This window comes from Suricata suricatta, chromosome 12, assembly GCF_006229205.1.
Source record: "Suricata suricatta isolate VVHF042 chromosome 12, meerkat_22Aug2017_6uvM2_HiC, whole genome shotgun sequence".
Classification (NCBI taxonomy): domain Eukaryota; kingdom Metazoa; phylum Chordata; class Mammalia; order Carnivora; family Herpestidae; genus Suricata; species Suricata suricatta.
In genome coordinates this window covers 95,789,096-95,803,660 of record NC_043711.1, presented here as the reverse complement: position 1 = coordinate 95,803,660, position 14,565 = coordinate 95,789,096, and the positions used below count along the sequence as shown (strand labels likewise).

General features: G+C 60.7%; 1 protein-coding gene across 2 annotated transcripts in view; it reads left to right on the top strand.

Annotated features, from left to right (window-relative positions):
* RIPOR3 (RIPOR family member 3) overlaps window positions 1–14,565 on the top strand; it is a 72,296-nt gene that overhangs the window by 39,445 nt on the left and 18,286 nt on the right. For both annotated transcript variants that reach the window (XM_029915971.1, XM_029915970.1), the window contains exons 2-4: window positions 2,400–2,518; window positions 11,096–11,242; window positions 14,345–14,423. In XM_029915971.1, coding sequence (XP_029771831.1) covers window positions 2,400–2,518; window positions 11,096–11,242; window positions 14,345–14,423 — 345 coding nt within the window. The remainder of the gene's footprint in view (window positions 1–2,399; window positions 2,519–11,095; window positions 11,243–14,344; window positions 14,424–14,565) is intronic.

The following is a 14,565-nucleotide window of genomic DNA, read 5'->3' as shown; positions in this document are numbered from 1 at the left end:
CCCCAGCCTCCAGACCCCCAGCCCCCAGCCTACAGCCCCCAGCCCTCAGCCCTCAGCCCCCAGCCCCCAGCCCCTAGCCCCAGCCTGCAGCCCCCAGGCTGGTACCGGAGGGAGTACTCTTCCCAACCAGTGACCTTGGTGATCTCCCTCCTGCTCCCCACTCATTCCCTTGCCCAGCTTGCCTGGGGGCTCTCAAGAGTTCCAGAAGGTCCCGGTGCCACCCTGAGCATGTACTGATAGTGGTGGGGACATAGTGTGCTGATAAATGTTTAGTGACCTGCAGGAAAACACCACCACTAACAAAGCCCAGGTTTGTAGCACTTGCCAAGATCCGGGGTGTAAATATTCCTACCTTTCAAGTAGGAATCTTTTGGTAGATTTCAAGCTACCGAGAAAGTAACACTGGACGCCCATGAGCTGGTCCAGGCCGGGGCAGGGGGCCGTGGGGACCTCCCTGTGGGGCTGGGGCATCTCCTAGAGGCGGGGACGGGGACGTCTGCACACAGCCGGAGGCGCTGGCGTCCCCAACCCATCACACGCAGGGTCCCAGCTAGTCCCTACCTCTTCCACACCGGCTTCTCAGGCCAGTCTCGTCCCCTCTCTGGGCCTCCCTTCCCCAGCTGTTAAAGTAGGTCAGCAACGGCTCCGAGGCCTCGGGGGCCATGTAGACTTAATAAGATAAATTTCCATGAGGCAGTCAGCACAGGGCCGACTTAAGAAGAGCACCCAGTAGATAGTGGCTCCCAACGGAGCTGTTGTTCACAGATCCGGACAGGCTTGCCTGCACCCTGGGTGCTCAGCAGACACCCACCAGCCTCCCCCGCCAGGGCTAGAGGGCGCCTGCTGGGCTCACTGCCTCTGTGGCACCCGCGGGGCCAGGCCTCTGCCCACCAGCTGCACAGCGACAACCTGCCCTTTCCCTTTTGCACTGCGGACCCTCGGCACATTGTCTTCTGGGTCCTTTCCTGACTTTCCATTTGGCAAATGTGACCGCTGGGGCCTGGTGCCGGCGAGAGGCACCACTGGGATTTGAGCCTGGGTCTGGCCTTTTGGTGTTGAGGGCTCGCCCATGCACAGCGCGGTGTGGGGTGGAGGTGGGGGGAGCCTGGGAGGGGAGGGGGCCGCACGATCTGCCTGCGGAGGGGGGGCTCTGGAGCCTATGGTGGGGGCCGACACACGTGAAATGCAGGGCGGGACACTGGGCAGACATGGGTGGAAAGAGGACGTTGTTCCGGGGACAGGCCCGGCCCTGAGCAGGGCTGTGGGCTGTGGCAGGTGAAGGGACGCAGGGGCCTTACTGAGCAGTGACACGAGCGGGCGAAGCTGTCTCAGAGGCTTGGCTGGGGCAGGGGGTCCCTGGGACCCTTGGACCGACGCCACTCTGGCCCAGGAGCCAGCTGTGAAACCGCAGCAGCGGACACTCAGGTTAGATCCGCAGGAGACCCTGTGACTGTTGGTGCCGGACGACGCTGGCGACACTCCCAAGGGATGTGGTGTCACCTTTTCAAACTAGAGGTGGTTTGGAAAAAAGAGAAGACAGCCAGGCTCTAGGCGGCCTCACTACAGCCTGGGCCGGGACGGGGCGATGGGACTCCGGAGGGCTTGCATACCAGCAGCCCGGCCTCATTCGAGTTGGGCTCTGTCACCCCTGCTCAACCTCCCGAGGCTCCCAGTCACACTCGCCCAATTGCAAGGCCACTCTCCTCCCTGGGGTTACCAAGGCCCCCATGAGCTGCACTCATGGCCTCTCTGGCCTCACCTGAAGTCACGCCCCAAACCACAGCTCTCTTTTCTGTTTCTGATGACATCGTGTCCTCTGTACATCCGGGCCTTTGCCCATGCTCTTCCCTCTGCCTCAGATACCCTTCCACACACTTCCCTTCTCCTTCCCTCGTCTCAGCCTTTCCTTCTCAGCAGTTGGTCGCCTCCTCCCTGGGCTCCCCTGTGACCGGTAGCTCATCAACCTCCCTGCCAGACCAGGAGCCCTGGAAGGCAAGGACTTTGCTGTCTTGCTCAGTGCGTGTCTCCAGCACGGGGTCCGGCACACAGTGATCCATGAGGGTTTGTGGAGGGGGCGACAGTTACTGCAGGGAGGAGCAGCTGAGGTCAGGTATGGTTTCAGGACGAGCTGACTTGTCCCGTTGGAGGACTCCGTCATTAAGAACCCGAGCACAGAGTCCAGAGACCTGGGTTCGAATCTCGCTCCTGCCGCTAGCCCCAAGCAGTCCGCCAACCTCACTGAGCCTCAGTTTTCTCATCTGCGAGCTGGGGACAGTACCAGCTGCCCTCTGTCTGGGGCTGTTGTCTGGACCTTGAGGGCCATGGTGGAGGGGGACCAGCCGTGACCAGCACTCACCAGGGGGCGGTGCAAGGCTGACTCTCTTGTCCTTTCCCTGTAGGTGACGGCCATGTCGGTGAGGCTGCGGTTCCTGTCCTCTGGGGATGCGGGGGCCGTGGGGGTCGTGGGCCGGAGCGCCTCGTTCGCGGGCTTCAGCAGTGCTCAGAGCCGGAGGATCGCGTAAGTTCCGCCTGCGAGGAGGGGGCAGGGCCGGTTTGTCTGCCGCGGCCCGTGAACCTGCCGAGTCCGCAGCCCAGGGCGGTGTGGGCGCGCGTGCGCATGCGCGTGCGTGTGCGTGTGTGACACTCGGTGCTGGGAGAAACCTGTAATTTCCTTGAGATCCGAAGGGGCCTCATCTCCCAAGCTCCTGGCAGTTGGTCCTGGAAATCACCTGCCTGAGCTTCTCAGGCCCACTTGGCAGATGGGAAAACAGGCTCAGAGAGGTGGAGCTGCTCACCCAAGGCCACACAGCAAGACTGGTTCACTTGGCACTGGCACTTTGTCTGGGGGCGGGGTCAGGATGGAATGTTCTTCCTGTTTGATAGACGGGGACGTGGGGCCACCTATCCCAGCTCTGTGACCTGGGGCAAGCGGCCTCACCTCTCTGAGTCTCGGTTTCCTCATCTGTGAAAAGGGGATCACGCGGGTCCCTCCCCCACAGAGTTGTCCTGAGAACACGAGGGGGGTGACCCAAGGCGAGCAGCCGGCACACATGGTCATGGGAAATTTTCAAGGGAGCAGCAGCAGCGTCTGCAGAGATGGGCCTGGGGTCGGTGCTGCCCCTCCAGACGCGAGTTCATGGCTGTGCCGCAGGTGGTGCCCAGGGGGAAGGTTTGCTTCCACTCCTGGGGGCCACAGACTGGTCCTGGGCTTCATGTCGGGCACTGTGCAAGCCTGGGGAGCTGCCTGCTTGCTAGCAGGCCGGCGGGGGGGAGGCAGACAATCCCTCAGGCATCCCGAGGGGCCTCAACACCTGCCTGTCTGAGCAAATGTGGGGGACAGGCCGGACTCCCAGCCGAGCAGGGCTCTGAACGTGGCTGCCCAGTGAGTCAGTCAACAACCAAATCGCCTCACGACCCCTCCTGCCCAAAACCCTCGAGGGATTCCCATCGGCTTAGAATACAGGCCAGACTCCTCACTGGCCTGACGCACGTGCCCTGGCCCCTCTAATCCTCTGCTTTCGCCACCTCAACCACCTTCCCCTTGGGGGCCTTTCCCCGGGCAGTGCCCCCACCCTGGGCCTCTCCTGTCCCTCCGCTTTACCTGGCCACGTGCTGCCTAATCTTTGGGCCTATGGACCACCCGCGCCCCAGACCAGGCCCTCCTGTGGCTCTTTCCCGGGGTCCAGCTGCACACTCGCCCCCCAGGGATGCCAGGCCCCTGAGGTCAAGCTCGCCCGGCTCACCCACTCGTGTCCCCAGGAGGAGCGGCATCTCAGGGTGAAATCCTGGAGTGTCTCAGCGGGAGGCACACTTAGGAATCCCTAATTCATTCTACAAATATTTACGGAGCGCCTCTTCTGTCCAGGCCCTGTCCTCAGGCTCTGGGGACAGAACCAGGCCCCGCCCTCCAGTCAGGGCAGTGAGCAATAGGCCGACGATAATCACGATGGATTCAGCTGGTGGCCGTGAGGGAATTAAAATGGGGATGTGGGCGGGCGGCAGGGGCCTCAGAGGAGCCCCCAGTGAGGCCGGGGCACCTTTAAGGTAAGAGAAGAGAAGCTGATCATATGCAGAAAGCATGTGGGGCTGGCGAAGTCTTCCAGGTGGAAGGGGCAGCCAGTGCAAAGGTCCTGGGGTGGGGATGAGCTTTGAGGCACAGAAAGGGGGTGTGTGGCTGTCTTGGGGGATACACATAGGGGGGTGCAGGGCTTTGTGGGCCACAGCAAGAACATGCATAGTGTCGGGGAGGGCAGGCCCGAAGGGGTGAAACACAGGAAACCAAAGACCCAGAGACAGTGAGCGCCCCGTCCCTCTGGCTCCAGCCTCCAAGAGGAGAGAGCGTGGATGCCACTGTGAGGAAGGCATACAATAGGCACTCCATAAATGCAGCTGAGAAGGGCTAAGTCAACTGGCCAGGGAATGATTAAGTTCCTTAATAGAACCGCTTTCGAACTGCCTCTTCTGGGCATCATCATGGGCCCCACCCCATGGGGTCTGTAATCAGGGCTGCTAAGGACAGTTGTGCAGGTTGCCCACCCAAGGGGGCCATCCTGTCCATGTAACCCTCCTGAGCTGTGTGCCCCTGCGTGAAGCTGGTCCACCCACGGTGGGACACCTTTCTCCAATTCACACAGACCCTGGGGAGGGTTTGTTCCCACGGTCTGGCAGTGGGGGGCACTGTAGGGAGGTCCCCAGACCCTGTCGGCCAAGGCCAGCTGCCTGAGTACAATCCGGGAGCCCTCTAGTGCCCTGCCCTCATGTGGATGCTCTGCTGTTCCCATCTAGAAATTCTTCCTTTTTTTAATGTTAATTTATTTATTCTGAGAGAAAGAGAGCAAACAGGGGAGGGGCAGCGAGAGGGGAGAGAGAATCCCAAGCAGGCTCCACACTGTCAGCACAGAGTCCGATGCAGGGCTTGATCCCACGAACCATGAGATCATTACCTGAGCTGAAATCGAGAGTTGGAGGCTTAACAGACTGAGCCCCCAGGCGCCCCGCCATCTAGAAGCTCTTAATACGGTTTGGAAAAAGGGCTCAGCGTTTTCTTTTGCACTGGGCCCCACAACTCCTGTGCCCTGTCCCGCCTGCAGCCCTCCCCCTGCGGGGCCCCCCGGGGCCCCTGCACTTCCTATACCCATGGGAATGTTCCCATGGGCCCCAGTCAGGAGCTGTGCCCAGGTCGTGTCCCAAGGAGCCCTGAGCTCAGCGCTCTGGGTGGGAAGACGGATAGTGGGGGTCTGACCCTGTCCCGCTACGGCTCACTGGCCATCAGCAAAGACGAGATCACGCCCGGCAAGGGCTACATCCTGGTCTGAAAAAGATGACCTTGAGAGTTGTAAATACCCTGGACCTGCCCTAGGGGCTCCTTCTCCTGGGGGCTCCTCTATGCTGAGAATTCGGGAGGAGTCGCAGCCTGGGTGGGTTCCGAGGTCCCCGAGTGACCACCGTCTGGCCCAAGTCTCCAGTCCCCGTGCCCCCGGGTGAGGAAGAGTCTGGCCACAACCATGGGTCATCTATTTTTAACTTCCTGTCTCCGGCCAACGTCCAGGAGTTTGGACCCTTGGCTCTGGGGCTGGACGGCCTAGATTGGGTTTCAGACCTCACCTCCTGGCCTTATTTCTCAGGTAATCCAACCAGGCTGAAACACAGGCACGTTGCCAAGGCACTCAGTGGCTGGGGCAGGGCAGGTAAAAATAACCTCAGGTAGACTGAAGCTCACTGATGTCCCCTTTGTCCCCAATCCCTGCCCCTGCCCTGACACCTGAAGTCCTTTTGACTCTGGACATGGCTTTTTATTCCATAATCAAAGAGTTCACCCGAGGAAGTGATCTATCTGGTGGGGAAATTTTATACTACGGTGTGAATGATTGCTAGGAATGACACGGTCCCAGTCTGCCTGGATTCACAGACATGGCTGCTCTTCACCCCTTCCTGTCACTCCTCAGCCAGGGCTGCCCTCCTGCAGGCTGTCAGGACGGAGCCCTCCTGAGTTAGGAGCCTCTGCCTTGTCCTCGCCACCTTGGGAACGCCTCTGCGGAGATGGCTGTGTGTGTGTGGGGGGTGACAAGTAAGCAGTAAGCTTTGATTTTCAAGGAGAGGAGGCCGGAGAAGGGAGATGCAGTGGAGGGCTCACACTGCTCTGTGCGCGTCACCATCACACCCGCCCAGCCAGCGCCACCAGGCACAGGAGGAAAGGTTAGCTTGCATCATCAGCGCACTGGGTCCTCACCCGAAACGGGTGGGGTTGGTCCTATAATTGCCCCACGGCCACGCCCAGCCCGGGCTGCCTCCAGTCCCTGCACTTGCAGCGGCCATGCTGGGCCCCCAACGACAACCAGGCAGAAAGACTGTCCCGGTGGCCGCACGTGAGGGCTGGGGCCACTGGGTCGCACGTGTCTTTCTGGAAGCTCGTCGGGCGTGCCAGGGGCTGTTTAATATTTACTGAGTGCTCCCAGAGCCGGTAAGGCATCCGCCCCCGGAGCTTGCTCTCTGCCCCCGCGGCCGTGTCACCAGCCCTCTGAAGGATGCACACGCACACACGTCACTCAGAGTGGCCACCACGCCTGTCCCGCTGAAGCCAGACAAGAGACTGAGCTCAGAGCTTCCCTGGGAGCCGCGGCCGCAGTGGCCAGGGCGAGGAGGCCTCCCCGTTGATGGCAGCGGGGACCGGCCAAGGGGACACCCCTCCCGGGGACTAGGGACCCGTGGGAGCCGGCAGGTGAGCTGGGCTCCTGCACTGCCGCCCCAGGGCTGCTTGCCCACCCCCGCCCGCCTGCCAGGGGCCCGAGCCCGTCTGAAACCCACGTCTCTGAAGGCTGCAGCCCTGCCCATCTCTGCCAGCCTGGCCATGTCACCTTTGTGGAGCACCTGCTCCAACAGGTGGGTGATGTGGCCTCGTGCAGGGGGAGGGAGGAGGGAGCGCAGCCCCCCCGAGGGCCTGGACACCTGACATAGGACGTATGAGGAACAGCAATGGCAGGTTAGGGATGAGCAGGGCCCACGGACCAGGCTTTGTGCCCAGTGCTGACGGGGGGCGGGGGGCATCCCTGTTCACCCCCGTGACGGCCATCACCCTGCCTCTGCTCTTCCCCTCGGCACCGTCTGATATTTGTTGTCTTACTCATTTATTTAGTTTTTAAATGTATTTATTTAGTTTGAGAGAGTGAGTAGGGGAGGGGCAGAGAGAGGGGAAGAGAGAGAGTCCCAAGCACAGTCTATACTGTCCGCACAGAGCCCCATGTGGGGCTCGAATTCACCAGTCATGAGATCCTGATCTGAGCTGAAGTCAAGAGTCAGACACTTACCCATGGAGCCCCCCCAGGCGTCCTTATTAGCTTCTTTAACTTTGACGCATACATAACCCTGGTCCTTGGCCAGGCGCTACTCAAACCTTTACATTTATTAACTCATATAGCAACCCTTTCTCTGGGCCCCATTTTACAGATGCGAAAACTGTGGCACAGAGAGGTTCATTAACTTACCTAAGGTCACACAGCCTGTAGGTGGGGTTCCCAGACAGAGATACGGGCATCTAGCCTCAGAACCTGCACTGGCTATCCCCTGCCCTCCCCACCCCCCAACTCCAACCGGCTGGCATGGCAGCTCGCAGGGACACGGGCTTTATCTGCTTTGGTCACTGTCTTACCTCCAGTCCCTTGAATGCTGTTTGGTGCGCCGTAAGTGCTCAGGAAAGGTTTGTTGAATGAATGTTGGTCTCATGACCAGTCTCTGGGTTAGGCACTCTTTTTACCTGCCTTTTTACAAATAAGGAAACTGAGTCTCCAGGAGGATAAGTACCTGTGACCCTAGGGCTGGGATTTGACCGTGAGTGGTGGACCAGGAGCCCGTGTCTCGTGCGACCACATTGGCTCCCAGTGTGGCGAGGCCCCCAGCGCCTCCCAGATCCTTCCCTGCTGCCGCGGGGCCCAGCTCTCAGTGCGCGCGTCGGGGCCTGGGGGCTCCGTTTCTGGGGTGTTGGGGTGCAATGTGGTGGGATTCCTGGCGCAAGGAACCCGACCGGAGGGGGTGCTGGCGCAGCTCCTCTCCATGGAGCCAGCAGCAGGTGTCCGTCTGTCTGTCTGGGTGTGGAATGTGCCGCATCTGGCTGAGCCGGATGTGCCGCCTGGCTGCCCGCGCCACCTCTCAGGGCACCAGTGAGCTGGGCAGTGAGCTGGGTCCTGCCTGTCCCCTGCCTGGCTCTCCAGACCTCACCCCCTCACTTCCCGGGGACTGTGAGTCTTCCAGGGTGGGCCCCGGTCCCCGGCCCCCATCGCGGTGCCGGATTCGCAGCAATGCCCCTCTGTGAGTGTTCGAACGAGCGAAGGAGTCCGGTACCCTTGATTCTGGGCCACAAAAGTGCAGCAAACTCTAGAGGGCCCCCAGGGAGACGCGTACCTGGGTTTCCAACAGGAGGGTGTCCCCCAAGCGGCGCAGAGCGAATCCCCTAGGACGGGGGTCCTCATCGCATGGTCCTCGGGCCAGCACCCCAACAGCACCTAGGAACATGTTAGAAATGCAGGGTCTCAGGCCTCACCCCGGACCCGCTGAACCTGAGCCTGCGGCCGCGAGGGGACCCAGCAATCGGTCCCGGTGCTGCAGAGGATTCTGGGGACGCTGAGGGAGCCCGCCACCTGCCCCCGGAGGGTGGCCCAGCTCCCAGGCTGGGGGTCTGCCCGGGTTTGGGTTTGGGTCCCAGCCCTGCCTCTCACACACTCTGGGGCAAGTCCCTTCGCTGGGCCCCCAGCTCCCTACCTTGCAACGGGGTGAAGATCGATATTTACGTGAACCCCTGTAGCAGGTGGGGGAGGCAACAGGCACCCAGAGGGCCCCTTCCATCCGGGCACCGTCACGACGCTCCCGGATTGTCCCGGTCCAGGTCTCTGCAGCTCGGAGCCGCCCGCTCGTCCCTGCTGCCCGTGCTCGGTTCCCACAGGAAGATCTCGCTCTGCTTCGGTCAAGCATCTCCTGGGCTGGACTGGTCCTGCTCTCCACCCTGACTCCCTCTGTCCCCCCGACTCCGAACAGCCTTCATCCTGTTCTTCCCTTGAGGTCCAGCTGAGCCCCTGGGCTCCCCCTACTCTCTTCTCTAGTCCCCACGACATGCTCGCTGCATTTCCCTCATGCCGTTCAGCTCAGTATTTACTGAGCACCTACTGTTTTTCAGGCTGTGGGTGCAGGGAAAGATACAGACGAGTTGTGATGATTATATCGGCAGCAAACATTTATTAGGCACCCGCTGCCTCCATTGTGCCCAAAGTTTCACCTGGCATCTGATAGAAGTCTCAGTACTGCTCTCTGACTTAGGGTCTATTGTTTTCCCATTTAACAGGTGAATAACTGAGGCTTGGGTAGTATGTTAGTGTAGAGGTGAAGTACATTAGACAGAGAAACAAAACTAGTGATTCTCCCTTGCTTCCCCTCCCCCCTTCCTGTTCGTGCTCACTCTCTCTTTCCCTCCCCCTCCTCGCTCTCTCTCTCCATCCCCGAGGGACCTTAGAGCACCGGTTGAAGCTGGTCCCTTGGTGCCCCTGAGAAGACGACAGGGAGGAGGCAGCTGGAAAGAAAAGCCAGCAGCTTCTTTAAGAAACTGACCCAGATGTCAGAGTGTCATTTCCACTCCTGCTTCTGCAGTGAGCAGGTGGACACGAGGCACACCCGGTGCAGGGGCACCTGGGAAGCAAGGTCTTTAAGAGGATGAGGCTTAAGAGGCTGGACTGAGGCGCACCTGGGGGTGAGTGCAGGCTGCGTCCGCTGGCCCTGGTCCTGCACTTAGTGGACAAGTCACAGGATTCTAGAAGGGGCTCCGATGCCAGTGACACCAGCCCAGTACTGCAGCGAGGATTCCCTCACCAATCCTGAAACGCTGGCCTGTCCCTCCAGGGCTGTGACACAGCGGTCACTGCTGGGAGGCATTGGTTCCTTTCTTTTTTTAATTTTTTGATGTTTGTTTGTTTGTAAGAGCGGGGGAAGGGGCAGAAAGTGGGAGACACAGAATCCGATGCAGACTCCAGGCTCTGAGCTGTCAGCCCAGAGCCCAATGCGGGGCTCGAACCCATGAACTTTGAGATCATGACCTGGGCTAAAGTCAGACACCCAACCAACTGAGCCACCAAGGTGCCCCCAGGGAGACATCGGTTCTTAAGATCATTCAGTCCACACCCCCAACTCTGAAAGGCTTAAGCAACAAAGAGAACCCACTGGTTCATGTAACTGAAATTCCATGGGCAGATCTAGCTTCAGGCATAGCTGGATCCAGGAACTCGTCATATGGACTCGGTCTTCCCCATCTGCTTCTCCCCGTGTGGGCTCCATCCTCCCTACTTGATGCAAAGGGAATGGCTGGCTGTTCCAGGTTTACGACCCCCAGAACAGCAATGGCAGAAGGAAGGATCCTTTCACTGCCTGTGAATTTGGAGCCAAACTTCCAGCAGGGTTACTGGGCAGATGTGTGTCCCATGCCTGTCCCTGAGACAGAGAAAGGGAGCGTGTGGACTAACCCAGGCCTGGGACACGCAATTGGCTCAGAATGGCTGTGTATGTGCATGCAGGTGTGTGCATGTGTGCGTGCGTGTGTGAGCAGGTGTGTGTGTGCATGTGTGTGCGTGTGTGTGTGTGATGATTTGTCAGCCACTTCCCTGCAAACCACATGTATGCAGGGCAGGGTTGGTGAGGTCCCCAAGGGAAAACTGAGCGGTATCAACAGAGGGAGGGCGTGGGTTCTGGGCAGGCAGCGCCAGCAAGTGCCCAGTGGGTCCACCGCGCGGCGCCGATCCAGGCTCCTGGGTCGTTTTGCCCGGGGCAGCGCGCACTGAGCAGAAAACGGGCATCGGGGCTGATTGTATTTCTCACTGTGTTAATTTCTCACGACAGGTTCCTCTTCTCCTTGTAATCTTCAAACCCCAGCCCTCCTTTTGCAGATGAGGAAACTGAGGCCTGGAGAGCCTTGGCCACTTTCCTGAGCCCGTACGGCTCCATGGTGGGGGTGGGCACGGGGTGGGGGGACTCAGCCCGGCCTCCGGCCCGCTGATCCCACGGCGCCCTCCCCCGGGGATGGCGTTGTCCAGACCCCGGCCCTGACCTCCACCCCCTCTCGCAGAAAGTCTGTCCACGGCAACTCGGTGAGATTGCGGATGCCCGCCAAGTCCTCCAAGACGTACGGCACGCTGCGCAAGGGGGCTGCGTGCCCGGGCCCCAGGCCGCAGCAAGTGAAGAGGGTCTTCGAAGCTCTCAAGAGAGGCCTCAAGTAAGGACCACTGTCTGGTGCCCCTAAAACGTGTGTTCTCTGCCTGCTTCTCCTCTGCGACCCTCCCCAAGGAACCTGGGGGCTCCTGGTCACTCGGGTCATCCTCAAGCACGTCCTGGGCACAGCCGCACGCTCAGCCCCATCCGCCGGCACAGGGGACACAGGGAACAATGCAAGGGGTGCCGGCTGCTCTGGCAGAGAGGGGAGATGGCACCACGGAAGCAACACCGCCGATAACAGAACTCCCAGTGGCCCTCACTGTGACGAAGGGAGGTGACGGAGAAGCAGCACAGGGTGACCGAGGAGATCTGGACGGTCGTGCTGGGCTCTGGGAGATAAGCATCCCAGGCAGGCGGAACAGCATGGGCAAAGGCCCTGACGCAGGGGTGGGGGCTGGATCTGAGTGATGGAGAGTTGGACATGTCAGCGGGGCAGAGGCCAGAACAGGACGATTCCGTCACTCACTCCACATAAGTTTTTTAGAAGCTTGTTTATATTTTGAGAGGAGGGGAGGGGCAGAGTGAGAGGGAGAATCCCAAGGAGACCCCATGTGGGGCTCAAACTCACGAAGTGTAGGATCATGACCTGAGCTGAAATCGAGTCGGACGCTTAGCCTCCCAACCCCCCCGGGCACCCACTCCGTGTATTTTTACCGAGAGCTTCTGGAGAGCCAGGCACAAGGTGCGGGAGCGAGTGAAACACAGAAATCCCGGCCCCCGTGGAGCCTCCTAATGGAGACAGTCAAGAAACAGTGCAGAGAAGCAAAACCCAGAGTGTGTCCGATGGTGGGAAGTAGCATGATGGGAAACACAGGGTGAGCAGGTGTGGGGCTGATTTTAAATCAGGGGTTCAAAGAAGGTCTCATTTGAGAAGGTGACCTTTGAGCAAAAAACCTGAAGGGGTGAAAGAAGGAGCCTGGCAGGTAATGGATCAAGAGCATTCTAGGCCAAGGGAGCCACAAGTGCAAAGGCCCTGGGGCAGGAGCCTGATTGGAGCACTAGGGGCATAGTGAGCAGGCAGGCAGGGGGGCGGAGAGAGGGAGGCGAGGGTGAGGAGGTCTGGGGGGGGAATGGGGACCAGATGATATGAAGCCTGTGAGCCCATACTGTTCCATCTGTTCCATCCGGGTGAGCAGGGTTCTGCGTGGGGGAAGGATGTGATCTGAGTTCAGTGCTTACAGGACCTTCTGGCTGCATGTGGAGAATGGACTGCAAGGGGCGGGGGCCAAGAGGAGAGGCCTGTGAGGGGGTGACTCCAGGGGTCCAGGCGGGAGACGATGGTGGACCTGACCAGGTGGCAGCTGACTGGGCAGGGGACAGGGTCAGTTTCAGGATACAGTTTGAAGGTGGAGCAGACAGGGTTCACTGAGGGAGGGACTGGGGGTAGAGAGGAGAGACAGAGACAGAGAGATCGTCCAAGCGGACATGAAAGGAGGTGGTTCGGGCACAAACCTGAGGTTCATGGGAGAGGTCAGGGCTCCAGAGAGAACTCTGGCTTTAGTGTCGCCCCGTGAATAAGTCACGTGGGGACGCCGTGGCCGGCAGCCCCTCCGTGTCCTCCGACTCCATGACGCCCAGTCCAGGGGCTCCTCCCTCCCAGCAGCCCCCTCGCTGCTGTCCCAGCCCCACCCCCACCCACGCCTGCTCTGCTCAGATCTCTCCCATGGCTCCCTACTACCCTCGGGGGGGGGGCACTCAGGGTCCTTTCTGACCTTCAACCTTTCTAGACTTTTCTTCTGTTGCTCATTCCCGCCTCCACTGGTTCCCCAAAGGTGCCACCCTCCTTCACGTGCCTGTGCTGTGACCCCCGCAGGGCAGACCCCTGGCAGGGAGGTGTCTCTGATGGCGGCCGCTCACCCGTGCCCCCTGCTCGGATGCACACACGTGTTCTGACCCGAATGCTGCTCCGTCCTGCCGGACGCCTGTCCCGCCTCCGCCTCCGCCTCTGCTCTTTGCTTCTCACTAGTTAACAGCAGTGACAGCAGCCTGGCTTGTTGTCTTGTCATTGAATCGATCCCTGAAGGACGCTGTCAGAGAGCCTCCACCCTTCTTTTCCAGGGAGAGGAAACTGAGTCCCAAAGATGGGAAGCAACTTGGTCCAGGACCCAGGCAGTAGGGAGGGGGGGCCGGTGCAACCTGCCCCCGTCTGCAGCCCTCCTCCGCCCTCCCCGGGCTCAGGGTAGATGTCACCCCCCCCACTTGCCGAGCCCTGACCGCCAGCCCCGGGGACATCCGGCGCCCTCCCCGCACCGGACGCACTGCCCGCCCCAGCAGCGCCAGTGCAGAGCGGGAGCTGGGGCCGTGTGCCCGGAACCCGTCTCCCAGGACCGCGCTCCGTGATTCCTGTAGGGACTGCACGCTGGGGACTTGCCTGGGCTCACTCCACAGCACCCCCTTCTTCCGGGGAGCCAACCCGAGTGAGCTACGGCCTGGCCGGCAGTGGGGTCAGTGGGCCCAGAGGGGGTGAGTCAGCTTCCTGGGGTGGTGCCTCACCGTGGCCCCCACATCCAGACCTCACGTCTCACGTCTAAGGCTCTCTGGCCGGAAAAGAACATGAAATGTCCCCTCCCAGCCCACAGCTTTCTCGGTGCTTCCCAGGATGGGCCTTCCAGCCCCTCTCTGGTCCTGGGCCCTAAACATGCCGACAGCGGCATGGCCTGTCTTGGTCCGAGAGGGAGGCATGCTCGCGCTGACCCCCCCCCCCCCGACCCCTGCCGTGGGCAGGTGTCAGACCTGGGCTCAGCCTCTTCCCCGTTGCGACTCTGAGCAGAGTCATTTGCCAATTTTGAAGGTTGGTTTGCCCATCTCTGAAATGGGCATAATACTAACACTAGAGCCTGTTGTGGAGCCGTTTGGTGAATTACGGGAGAGATTTCCCGACTTGCACAGCACCCGGTGCACGGCCCGCGGCGTGCGGGGTCTGGAGGCTGAGCGAGCGGGGGCCAGGCCTCCGGCTACCCCCCACCCCGACGGCTGAGCGGCCCAGGACCACCGCTGTTCTCCCGGCGGGCCATGGCTGCCCCCGCCCCAGCCGCGCTCACTGGGCAGCGTCTCCGCCCTGTCCTGCTCCTTCGCAAACTCCTGTCCTCGGCTCTCCCCACAGAGAGTACCAGTGCGTCCAGCAGGCCGAGCTGGACTACCTGTCAGGGCGCCACACGGACACCCGCAGGAACTCCAGGCTGGTGAGACCCCTCCCTGCCCCTCCCCTGCCCCTCCCCACCGAGCAGCCTGGGGGGGCACGAAGATGGTCCCCCCCCCCCCCGACCACTGGTGTAAATCTCAGAGGCCTGTCTTTACCTTGTGATGAGCTCATTGCACTTGACC